This window comes from Vipera ursinii, assembly GCF_947247035.1.
Source record: "Vipera ursinii genome assembly, chromosome: Z".
NCBI classification, from domain to species: domain Eukaryota; kingdom Metazoa; phylum Chordata; class Lepidosauria; order Squamata; family Viperidae; genus Vipera; species Vipera ursinii.
This window is the reverse complement of record NC_139517.1, coordinates 58,217,554-58,229,360: the sequence shown is the minus strand read 5'-3', so window position 1 is coordinate 58,229,360 and position 11,807 is coordinate 58,217,554. Positions and strand designations below refer to the sequence as shown.

At 41.4% G+C, this 11,807-nt stretch overlaps 1 protein-coding gene across 1 annotated transcript in view; it reads right to left on the bottom strand.

The window, feature by feature from the left end:
• Positions 1–3,166: 3,166 nt before the first annotated feature.
• The window catches only part of LOC310650168 (uncharacterized protein C7orf57 homolog), a gene marked incomplete at its 3' end in the record, with an annotated part of 153,453 nt that continues 144,812 nt past the window's right edge, over positions 3,167–11,807 (bottom strand). The window contains exons 9-10 of the mRNA XM_083379001.1: positions 6,358–6,508; positions 3,167–3,209 (exon numbers count right to left, since the gene is read on the bottom strand). Coding sequence (XP_083235127.1) covers positions 3,167–3,209; positions 6,358–6,508 — 194 coding nt within the window. The remainder of the gene's footprint in view (positions 3,210–6,357; positions 6,509–11,807) is intronic.

Sequence of the window (11,807 nt, the reverse complement as noted above, 5' to 3'; positions counted from 1 at the left end):
TGCTCTTGTCTCTTTCCAAATGTTTATGGATTTCCCAAATCATTCCATATACATTTGGAACCATCTAAATAGTCCTGATCCTGCTGAGTTTCCAAAACCAGACAAATCCAGCAGATGCTGCCAGAAGTGGTCTACAAAACCTGATATGCTTTAGCTTTTGTGTCTAAAACATATAAAACATATAAAATTTTTAGAATAGAATACAGCTGAAAGGGACTTTGGAGATCTTCTAGTCCATCCCCCCAACTTAAGCAGGAGAGTGCGGTGGCGCATCAGCTTCCTCTGTTCCTGGAGGAAACTGATTATCTTGACCTGTACCAATCGGGTTTCAGGCCCAGGTACAGCACGGAGATGGCATTGGTCGCACTGGTGAATGATCTCTGGCGGGCTCGGGTATCCTACTGAGGCGTCTCAGGGGGTTGGGAGTGGGAGGCACTGTTTTATGGTGGTTCTCCTCCTACCTCCTGGGCCACTCCCAGTCGGTGTTGATGGGAGGGCAGAGGTCCACCCTGAGGTCTCTCGTTTGTGGAGTCCCTCAGGGGTCGGTCCTGTCTCCCCTCCTGTTCAATATCTACATGAAACCGCTGGGCGAGCTCATTTGTGGTTTCAGGGTGGGGTATCATCAGTACGCTGATGATACCCAACTTTTTCTTTCCACCCTGAACCAACCCAGTGATGCACTCGACGTGATGTCCCATTGCCTGGAGGCGGTCCGGGTTTGGATGGGGAGAAACAGTCTTCGTCTCAATCCTGCCAAGACTGAGTGGCTGTACATACCGGCATCTTGGGTTAGCCAGGTCGTTCCATCATTAATGATGGGGGGGTGAGGTGTTACCCCCCGTCAATAGGGCTCGCAACTTGGGCGTCCTCTTGGATTCACAGCTCAATTTTGAAGACCATATAGGAGCCGTGACCAGGGGGGCTTTTGCCCAGTTTCGCCTGGTGCGCCAGTTGCAGCCCTATCTGGACCGAGATGCCCTACGCACAGTCACCCATGTGCTCATGACCTCCTGGTTAGACTACTGCAATGCTTTCTACATGGGGCTGCCCTTGAGGACCACTCGGAGGCTTCAACTGGTGCAGAATGCAGCCGCGCGAGTTGTTATGGGAGTTTCCCGATACTCCCATGTAATACCTCTTCTCCGTAAGCTGCATTGGCTTCCGGTTGCCCTGCAGGTGAGATTCAAGGTGCTGGTAATGACCTATAAAGCCATAAATGGCTTGGGTCCAGATTATCTAAGGGAACACCTGCTGCCGGCATCAACTTCCCATCATCCTGTGCGCTCCCACAGGGAGGGCCTTCTCAGGGTACCGCCGGTTAAGGAATGCCGGTGGGTTATTCCCAGGGGAAGGGCATTCTCTGTGGGCGCGCCGGCCCTATGGAACCAACTTTCCCCAGAACTCAGGACTGCCCCCGACCTTCGCTCATTTCGCCGGGATTTGAAAACCTGGTTCTTTGAGCTGTTTTGCCCAGACTGAGGGGTTTTAATTTATTTTAATTTAATTGGGTTTTAGTTAACTTCAGGGACTATAATTTAATTAATAGTTTTAATTGATTTTAATTTTGTATACTATGTATTTTAATTTTCCCTGTAAACCGCCCTGAGTCCTACGGGAATAGGGCGGTATATAAATTTAAATAATAAATAAATAAATATACCATCTCAGACAAGTGACTGTCCAGTCTCTTCTTAAAAACCTCCATTGATGAAGCACCCACAATTTCTAAGACAAGCTGTTCCACTGGTTAATTGTCATCACTGTTAGGACGTTTCTCCTTAATTCCAGGTTGCTTCTCTCTTTGTTCAATTTCCAAACATTGTGTCAGAATCCATTTATATCCCATTCATATATCCCTATCTGTATGTTCTAAAATCTTACATCCCTCACTGGATTCTGCCATTCCCAAGGAGGAGAAGACAAGATGTTAATTGGCTATCCTTATCCATTTGTTGCAAGGGTGTTTATTTCAGCCTGCTTGGCCACCATCATTAGACCAGGGGAAGAACCTTTGAACTGAGAAGAACAAAGAAAGGGAGAGGGGGGGAGTGATCTGGTTTGTATCTCTGATTAGAATCTGAAAGGGAGGAAGGAAATGTCGTAAAGGCATGGAAGATCCCTTTTCCCTTGGAAGGTTTTGACACCTGAACCTTAATCTGGGACTGACCAAATGGACTGAAGGGAGGGGGGGTTCACTCAGGGACACTTTAAAAGTACCAACCTGTAACACAGTTTTGAGATCCTGTCTAGATTTTCCACTGACAATCATGTTTTAGTAAAAAGTTCTTTTTTGGACAATTCTGTCTCCAGGAGTTCTTCTTTCCTAAGACGTGGATTGGGGTGGGACCTTACACATTGTTTCTTGTCCTGCCCTCTGGTGCTTTGGAGAATAATTTGACTCCCTTTTCTTTTGGCAGCCACTCAAATACTGGAGTACTGCTGTCATGTTACCCCTGTTTCTTCTTTTCCTTAGACTAGCCAAACCCAAGTCTTGCATCCATTTTATATCCATCTTGTTTAAAATTAAATGGAAACTGCCATTAAATCTTGTATTTCTTAACATATTTGTTTGGAGGCCCAAATAATTGCTCAATAACATTATATTATTACTCAAAAGAGCCATAAATAAAGGACAATTATTTCCAATTTCTAATGGTATTTATTCAGTTAGAATCCAAGTATTTATATAAGTTTATATGTAAAGAATAAAGCAGAACAAAATACAAATGTGTTTAAAACTATAAGTACAATCCAATATTCTGAAAAATAATTTCAGTGTATCTACCAACATTCTATTACATAGAAAATGAAAATAATTAGCTTTTACTTGGGAAAAAGATACAAAAATAAAAAGTCAGCACTGTAAAGTTCAAGCTGGTCTCATTTTTGTGTTCCCCTATACTCTTTTCAGTAGTTGAATTAAAAGAATAGCTTATATTAACAGTGTCTTATCACTGTGGGCATAGTCATCAGCTCTCAAGCAACAGGTGTGGCTTTAGAAGAAACTAGGTGAGTCTTAATAATAGTTGGTTTATGAGATAACCATTGAAGCCTATTATAGGTGGTTAGTAGATTACTAATGGAGCTATATAATAGTTTCCTTCATACAGTGCTGTTTGGAAGTAGCAACAGAATTGTGACAATTCTGTGAAGTACCAGCTTTTACTCAATTTCTGTTTGTGTCAATTCTGGCTGGGATGTTTCTGAATCTGCAAAACAGAAAATGAGAAGAAAGTTAATAATTTCATCAAGACACAGTATTTCTGCTTTACTAAACAAAAAAGTATATAGGGGAGGGAGGGGAAACAGAAGGGCTTCACTATTTTAAAAATGAATAATAAAAACTGGGATATCACTTCTTTAAACAAGACAATGAATGTCCAATTTTTATTTTACTTGGCAATATTGAAATAACATTAAATTTGACTTGCCATGAGCTTGAAATATTGTATAAAATATTGCACATGAAAAGGTTTTGAATAACTATGATTCAATACAAATTAAACATATTAATTTCATTCCCAAAGTATTCAAAGTGCTTTTACAAAATATGTAGGATTTTAAAACAGGTTAAACTTGGAATTTCATGGACATATGAAATGTAAAAGCACTTACTACAATTCATTTACTATTTATTTTTATTTTATTTTAATCCCATTTATATCCCGCCCTTCTCCGAAGACTCAGGGCGGCTTACAATTTAAGCACAAACCAATGTGCTTAGCAATAGCCTTCATTCTATGTATATGCCTGCTTATTAGGGCTTTCAGCCCCCCCCCAAGCGGCATTATTACAAAGTCAGCTTATTGCCCCCAACAATCTGGGTCCTCATTTCACCTACCTCGGAAGGATGGAAGGCTGAGTCAACCTTGAGCCTGGAGGGATGTGAACCTGCACTAATTGCAGGCAGCTGGTGTTACTTAAGGAGGCATTAGCCCACTGCTCCACCATTTAATACTGGAAAACCTATAAACTAATATCAACTGAAAGACTGAGCTTTTTCAAGAAGTAGATGCAGATTTATTTTTCTGCATATTAAGTCTATCCATAACCACCTGACATAACTGACCCTTCTGGCAACTACTGCTGTTAGTAGTATAGTTGATGGCACCTAGCCTTAAAATATCCTCAGATCTTTCCATAAATAAAAGATGGACTATGAATATATTTGGAAGTTCAGATTATGTGGGAGACAAAAATCAAGCCAAGCAATCCCAGTTTTGAAACATTGATTGTACTATATGACACATGGGAAAACTTTTATTTAAAGCTATTGGGGTGGGGCTTTCTAGATATGGGGGCTTTCTAGACAAAATTTTGATTTCAGATATTTATTTTAAATTAAACTTTAAGCAACTGCAGATACGACCCTGTAATATCGAGATTATCTTTTCCCACTTTTTAGTGCATCTTTTAATATTAACCATGAGTGTTCTATAGCATATGCCACAACCACACCAAATTTTAAGAGGGCCACTAATAGGTACAATACTTCTCTAAACTGGTTTACAATTCTGAAATGCTTTTCCTTGACAGAATAATTAACATTGCTTTTAAGTATTTTTTGCTTGTAAAATATGCTAGTTTGGTCTACTTTAAAAGCCTGTGAAAATGGAAATTATTTTTTGGAAATATTCAATTATATTTTTCAGCATTGTTAGGTTATTTTCTTTTTATCATGTTTTGATATACCATTGCGCCTGTCAAGACACCTAACAATATAATATTAATTATTTACATAAATAAATGTCTTAATGAGAAAAACATTTAAAACATCTAGGTGAATTTTCTAATTAACTTTCTAATATTATGAACATATGACATTTCTTGGACTTAGTTTTCTTAAAATAATGTAAATACAGTCTTTACATATATACTATTGTGTTAAAAAAATCTATTTAGCTAGAAATTATTTCTTTTTTTTGTCCATGCATCTTTGCTAAAAAAATCATACTGAATTCAGTGGGAAGTGTGCAGTCTTGCAATTTGAGGAGGCAGATATGAAAAAAGTTATTTTAGGCACTTAGTTTCATCCTCCATGGAAGAGGCTGGAATGTACAGGTAGTTCTTGACTTATGACCACAACTGAGCCCAAACCTTCTGTTAAGCAAGACAGTTAAGTGGTTTTGCCCCATTTTACAACCCTTCTTGCCACAGTTGTTTAATGAATCATTAATTAGTAACACGGTTGTAAAATGAATCTGGGTCTACCATTGAATTTGCTTGTCAAAACATTGAGAAAGCTGATCACATGGCCCTGGGACACAGCAACCTTCATAAATATGAACCAGTTGGCAAGCATCCAAATTTTGATCACATGACCATGGGAATGCTGCAGTTGTAAGTATGAAAAATGGTCATAAGTCACTTTTTTCAGTGCTGTTGTAACTTCGAACAATCACTAAACAAATGGTTATAAGCCATAAACTACCTATAGTTAAAAGAAAAAGAGTTCTTCTGACATATAAGAGTTTAATATTTAATTCTAATTTACTTTCAGACTATTCCATTTTGTTTCCAGTATATCATTAATTCATTGGATGCAGGGTTTTTAAATAATCACTTTAATCAGTAATTTCTTTTTGTTTTACAACAGAATACAAATACAGCCCATGGAGTTATTGTATAAGTCTATGTCTGTGCCATTCTTTACAGATACCTCATAAATGAAAAGAATGAACTTCCCTATCATAAGAATTAAATTCTATTTTGAATGTGATGAATATTACCTGAATTTGGATAGTTGGTTTAGAACCAACTCTGTATTTTTTAATGTTACATAAAAGAACCATTATTATTTCCTAATAAAGAGCCTACATGAAATATGCACAAGGGCAACATTAGTATAAGTTGTAGAAATTTCATTTTGCATGCTGCATAACTAACAGCTATTTTGCATTAAACTCATGCATTTTAAAAAATAGTCTGCAAAACGGTTCAGGAAAAGTAAACAAGAGCCTTCATATATACTAACCTCCGATTTATTCTGTTTCGAATTGAAGCTATCATGTATAAAGTAGAAATAATTTCTACTTTATTATTTATTTATGTTATTATGCAAAATTACTATTTATTTATTTAACACTTCCTTATTTTTTGTCAACAAGGCCTAATTATTTCCCATTATAAGAAGAAACTTTACTGAATATTCTTGTACTTTCAGAAGTGCATTCAGGGGAGGAATGCATCATTCAATATTTGATTAACATTAAAAATATTTGTATTAACCATATGCCTAAAGGTACTTTTCCCAATTATTAAATTCTCTTGTAATAAAAAACAACAACAGCAAAATAGAATTCTTATGTTTGGCTATGTCAGAAATGGGCTGTTGGGATACGATCGTGGGTGGCATACATTCTGAGCTTGAAGAGTGACTTCTTAGGCTGGGCACCCATTTCAAGTCCAGATTGAGATTGAGATTTTCTTTTGTATGACAATGTATGTTTCCTAGCTTTCTGTCTCTTTTCTATTTTCTTCTGATACTCACTTGGAGGAAGAAGAGAATCTGCAAGAAATAATAGAAAAGGAATTCTTTACTTAAAATGCATTCTGAATATAAAGAGATGGGAAATCTATGATCCTCCAAAAGCTGTTGAATTGCAACCTTGTCCCATGGATAATAGAAATTCATCTGGAGGGCTATAGGTTCTGTTTCTAAGTTAGAATTTAGCCAATATGTTTTAACAATGGTCCAAAGCGCTTGCTTAAAGCAAAGTGACTACAAAAGATATTCAGATCTACATTAAACATTTAAATGTAATATGAATTCTCTGTGGGTAGTTAAATGTGTGTACGCATATAATAGACTTTATCCATAGTCACTCACTCCCTAGTCACTTTGATTATGCTATTATAATGCGTTCTACATGGGGCTGATTTTGAAGTGCATTTGGAAAGTACATCTGATCCAGAATGCAATGACTCAAGTAGTTATGGACACTCCTTGTTGCACCATTGTAACACATTATTTTTGGAGCTGTGCTGGCTATTGATTGTACATCAGATGTAATTCTATTTGGTGGTTACTGTTAAATACTGGGATCTTTTGAGGCATTGATGAGGTGAAGGTGAAAGTAACAGAACGTTTATTAGGTTAACACAGAAGTGGCTCTAACAGCCACTTTGACATCTATTTATATGGACCGCCGATAGGTGGCAGCCAATGAATTTTAAGCAATTCTCCAGCCCAAAAATACAAGCTTGTAAACTTGCAGACAGGCAATTAACTTTCAGACAACACAGCTATTATTCAATTATAATGGCCCATATAATTTACTTCAATACATAACACCCCTTGCCCCTAGATGGTTCACAGTTAAAGAATGAATGTAGTCCTGCAAGTACTTCAGTGGCTTCAACAACCTCTCCGAATGCCTTGGAGCCATTGGTGGTTCCCGGTCTACCAGTTCTCTTGCTTGGCTGGGTAGACCAAGGCTCTCCGACCCCTTGGTTATGGGTAGACCTGTGTCCTTTTGTCTGGTCTGTCTGGGTAGACCTGAGCCAATGTCCATGGATGGAGCTGTTTCCGATGAGCTGGAACACCGGTCTCTCTGCAAGTCCCGCTTAATGGGTGAAGTCTCTTTGCTTGGGAATGCCTTACTCCCAGTTAACCCACCATCCACGACTTCCCGAGTCTCACCAGCAGTCTGAGAGTTCATTGTGAAGCCGTTGTCATGCTGTTTCTGCTTTGGCTCTCATCTCTGTGAGGAGCCAGCATCAGGTTCTCTAGCTGCCGGCACAGTTGGTCAATGTGACGGGGGATCATTTGACCATCTTCCAGGACCACTTTGTACGAAAGTGGTCCTGATACCTTACAAACCACAGCTACCACCCACAGTATTCCTTGACCATAATTTCTTGCCCAAACCCAGTCGCCAACTTGCAATTGCCTCGAAGGCTTCGGCTGTGGGGTGTCCGAGGCAACTCGGTTTGGGTGGAGATGGTCCAGCTTTGTAGTAGCCATTGTCCACATCTAAGTTCTGCTAGGTTGCAGCCTATTGAAGAGCAGGGGATTGAGTGCTGGCAGAGCAGAAAGTCTGCCAGTTGGTGATGCTAATCACCGGACATGATTATCTTTAGCAATTCCTTGGTTGTCCTGACCATGCACTCTGCTTGGCCATTCAAAGCCAGGTGAAAGGAAGCTGAAGTGGCATGCCTAATCATGTTAGCCCTCAAAAGGACTGAAATTCAGCAGCATTAAATTGCACCCAATTGTCAGAAACTATTATGTTGGTAAGCCGTGTGTGGCAAAGTTTCTGTGCAGTTCCTGGATGGTCCTGACAGTAGTCATAGTAGGGACAGGTACAACCTCTAACCACTTAGAGTAACTGTCCATGACAATGAGGAACAGTTGTTCCTGGAATGGTCCTGCAGTCTATATGGATTCTAGACCATGGAGTTTGTGTGGTTTCCCAGTGATGTACTGTGGCTTGAGGCATTTCAGGTCTGGATTGCTGACAAACGTGGCAACTTTGTTGGACCTCAATACCCTTATCCAATCCCAGCCACCACAGGTAGCTTCTTGTGAGTGCCTTCATCCTGACTATTCCAGGATGTCCCTCATGCAGAGATTCTAAGACTCTAGTCCTCAAAGAGTTTGGAACTATGACCCGATTCCTCCAAAGGATGCAGCCCTTGTAAGCCAACAGTTCATCTCTCCTTCTGATGAAGCTGTGAAATTCTGTCCCCAAACTGGCTTCTGGCCACCCCCTTAGCAACCACTTCATGCAGCCACATCCCCTGCATGAAGGGCAGACTCAGGCAAGTCCTGGATTGCCAGGATGAGTGCAGCAAGTGTGGGCTATGGCTCTGTGTTAGGCAGGGGCAGCCTGCTAAGTGCATCAGCATGTCCCATTTCCTAGCCAGGTTTGTGAATTAGCCTGTAACTATAGGCTGCGAGAAAGATGGACCACCTTAGGATCTGTGGGGAGAGGATCTGAGGGATGTTTGTCTGTAGTGAACAGATCCAGAAGTGGCTTGTGGTCCATAAAGACTGTGAATTTGCAACCATACAGGAACTCATGAAATGTTTTGATGCCAGCCACGATGGCCAATGCCTCTTTATTGATCTGAGCTTGGCTCCCATCAGCAATTAGATGGCTTAAGACAGCTCCTATTCCATAAGGCGAGGCATCACATGCAATGCTGATAGGCAGCTTCTCTTTATAATGTGTTAGGATGGAGTTTGATGACAGCAGTGATTTGACTGCTCTAAAACTTTGCTCTTGGACACTTGTCCACTGCCATTGTGCCTTCTTATCCAAGAGCCTGTGTAAGGGCTCACCAATGCATGGTAGAAATTGAGTAATCCTAAAAATGCCTGTAGCTCCCCTTTCAACTTTGGTCTAGGAGCCTGCTGAATAGTTTTGAGCTTGGATTCAGCAGGGTATATGCCTGTGGCATCTATGTGAAAACCAAGAAACTCAGTGGAGTTCACTCCTATCTGGCATTTGCCCCTCTTAAGCTTCAGCCCCGCTTCATGGAAACTCTGAAGGTCGGCTCTGAGTCGTTTGGCCAATATTTCTTCTGATTCCCCAGCTATGAGGACATCATCAAAATAAGGGCACACACCTGGGATATTTTTGAGCATACTCTCCATCACGCTCTAAAAAAGAACTGGGGCCACACTGACCCCAAACTGCAGGCAACGAACCCTGAATGTGGGTTACTATAGTTTGGGCTTCTGCCATGGCATCGTCCACGGGCAGTTGCTAGTATGCCTGTGCCAAGTCCAGTTTGGCAAATACATGACCCCCTTTTAATGATGCCAAGATATGGCTGACTACAGGTACCAGATATGCATGCTGCTGAAGTGTTTTATTTATAGTGCACTTATAGTCTGCACAGATGCGCAACTCACCGTTGGGTTTAAGTGGTGTTACTATGGGTGTTTCCCACATACTGCTATCTAACTGGCTGCAACACCCCTTGCTGCACCAGCTTGACTAACTCTGCATCCATCTTAGGTTTGAGGGCAAAAGGCACTCTGTGAGGCTTGATCCTGATTTGGGTTACGGTTGGGCAATTGAAGCTCCCTCGTACTTGCCTAAGCTGGGGCTTGAAAACATCAGCAAATTCATGGCAGACTGATGACAAGTCTGCTGCTTGCGTTTAGTTGATGCTGGTCACATGGATGCCCAGGGCATCAAACCAGTCTAACCCGATGAGGCTTGAGCATCCACCCTTGACTACCACGATGTCAAGGGACCCTCAAACTCTTTGAACTGAACTTTAAGTGTAGCTTCACCTTTAACCGCTATGCAGGAGTTTTAAAAATCCATTAACATGAGATTTGATGGCTTGAGTTTAACTCTTTTGCCGCTGTGACTGCAAATGTAGTTAAAAGTTCTTTGGGAAACTATGGATAAGGCTGACCCTGTGTCCAGTTCCATGGGGCATGGAATTCCTTGAAACTTGACTTTGAGCCTAAACTTTTCTTTTAGGGGGTTCCTGTTCTAAATATGCTCCTTCTACTGGAGCAACTCTGTATTGCCCCAGGGCCCCTGTACCTTTCCTGGGGAATTCTTCTTGTAGAGAGTACATCTGGTGACCTTTAAAAATGATGGCATGTGGCCTTGTTTGCCACATGCCCTGCACACTGCCGTATGGAACCTGCACTCAGAGCGCCAGTGTTGACCTCCACAGCCCGCGCAGCTGGTGAAGGGAACTGCCTTGTCAAGCAGTTGCCACCACCCTCTTTCTGGTAGCTTCTGCAGCCAGTCAATCTCATTGTCCTCATCTATGTCATCGGCTCTTTCAGAGTCTTCATGGTGGATGGTTATTGGGCTTGGAACATTCTTGGAAGGCCATAAGGTTTTGATGGCTCCCCCGGCAGCCTCTTCTGTCATTACCTCTTTCAAGGTGTCCTGGAATATTATGGTCTCCTTTGCAAACAGCTTCTGCTGAAGGTCCCTGTTCCTCAAGCCGCATACCAGTTGGTCCCTGAGCCTTTCTTCTAGGTCTGGGAATTCGCAGAGCCTGGACGCCTGTCATAGTGCGGCCACAAATTCAGCAGCTGACTCTCCCGGTTGCTGTTCCCTTTGTTTGAATGCATGTCTCCATGCAATGACAGAGAGCTTTGGTTCAAAGTGCTCTTTGAGTTTTTTCTTGAGGTCCGTGTAGACGACTGACTCTAGAGTTGCTGGAACGACTAAGTTTTTGGCTATATTGAACGTCTCCTGGTTGCACACGCAAAGTAGCATTGCAGCCTTTAAGCCATCTTCACTAATTTGGTTAGCTCTTAGGTAGTTCTTGACCCTTGAGACATACAAGCTCCATCTCTCTGGGTGTGACACATCAAACTTTGATAGCTTGCCCACCTTGGCCATACTGACCTCTCAATGTCTTGTGCTGCTAAGGGCTTCTGTGTTGAACCTAGGGACAGATCCCTTAGTATGCGGATGCCTACAACGTGGCTTGCTGGCAGGCAGAGGGGGGAATGTAGTTCCTACCAGGGCGCTAATGCCTGGTCTTTCCCCCAGTGACTTTTAGCTCTCTCTTCCTTAGCAGCACATCCCATCCTCGTCACCACTGTTAAATACTGGGATCTTTTGAGGCATTGATGAGGTGAAGGTGAAAGTAACAGAAAATTTATTAGGTTAACACAGAAGCGGCTCTAACAGCCGCCTTGACATCTATTTATATGGACCACTGATAGGCAGCAGCCAATGAATTTTAAGCAATTCTCCCACCCAAAAATACAAGCTTGTAAACTTGCAAACAGGCAATTAACTTTCAGACAACACAGCCGTTATTCAATTATAATGGCCCATATAATTTCTTTAATACATTACAGTTACCACTGT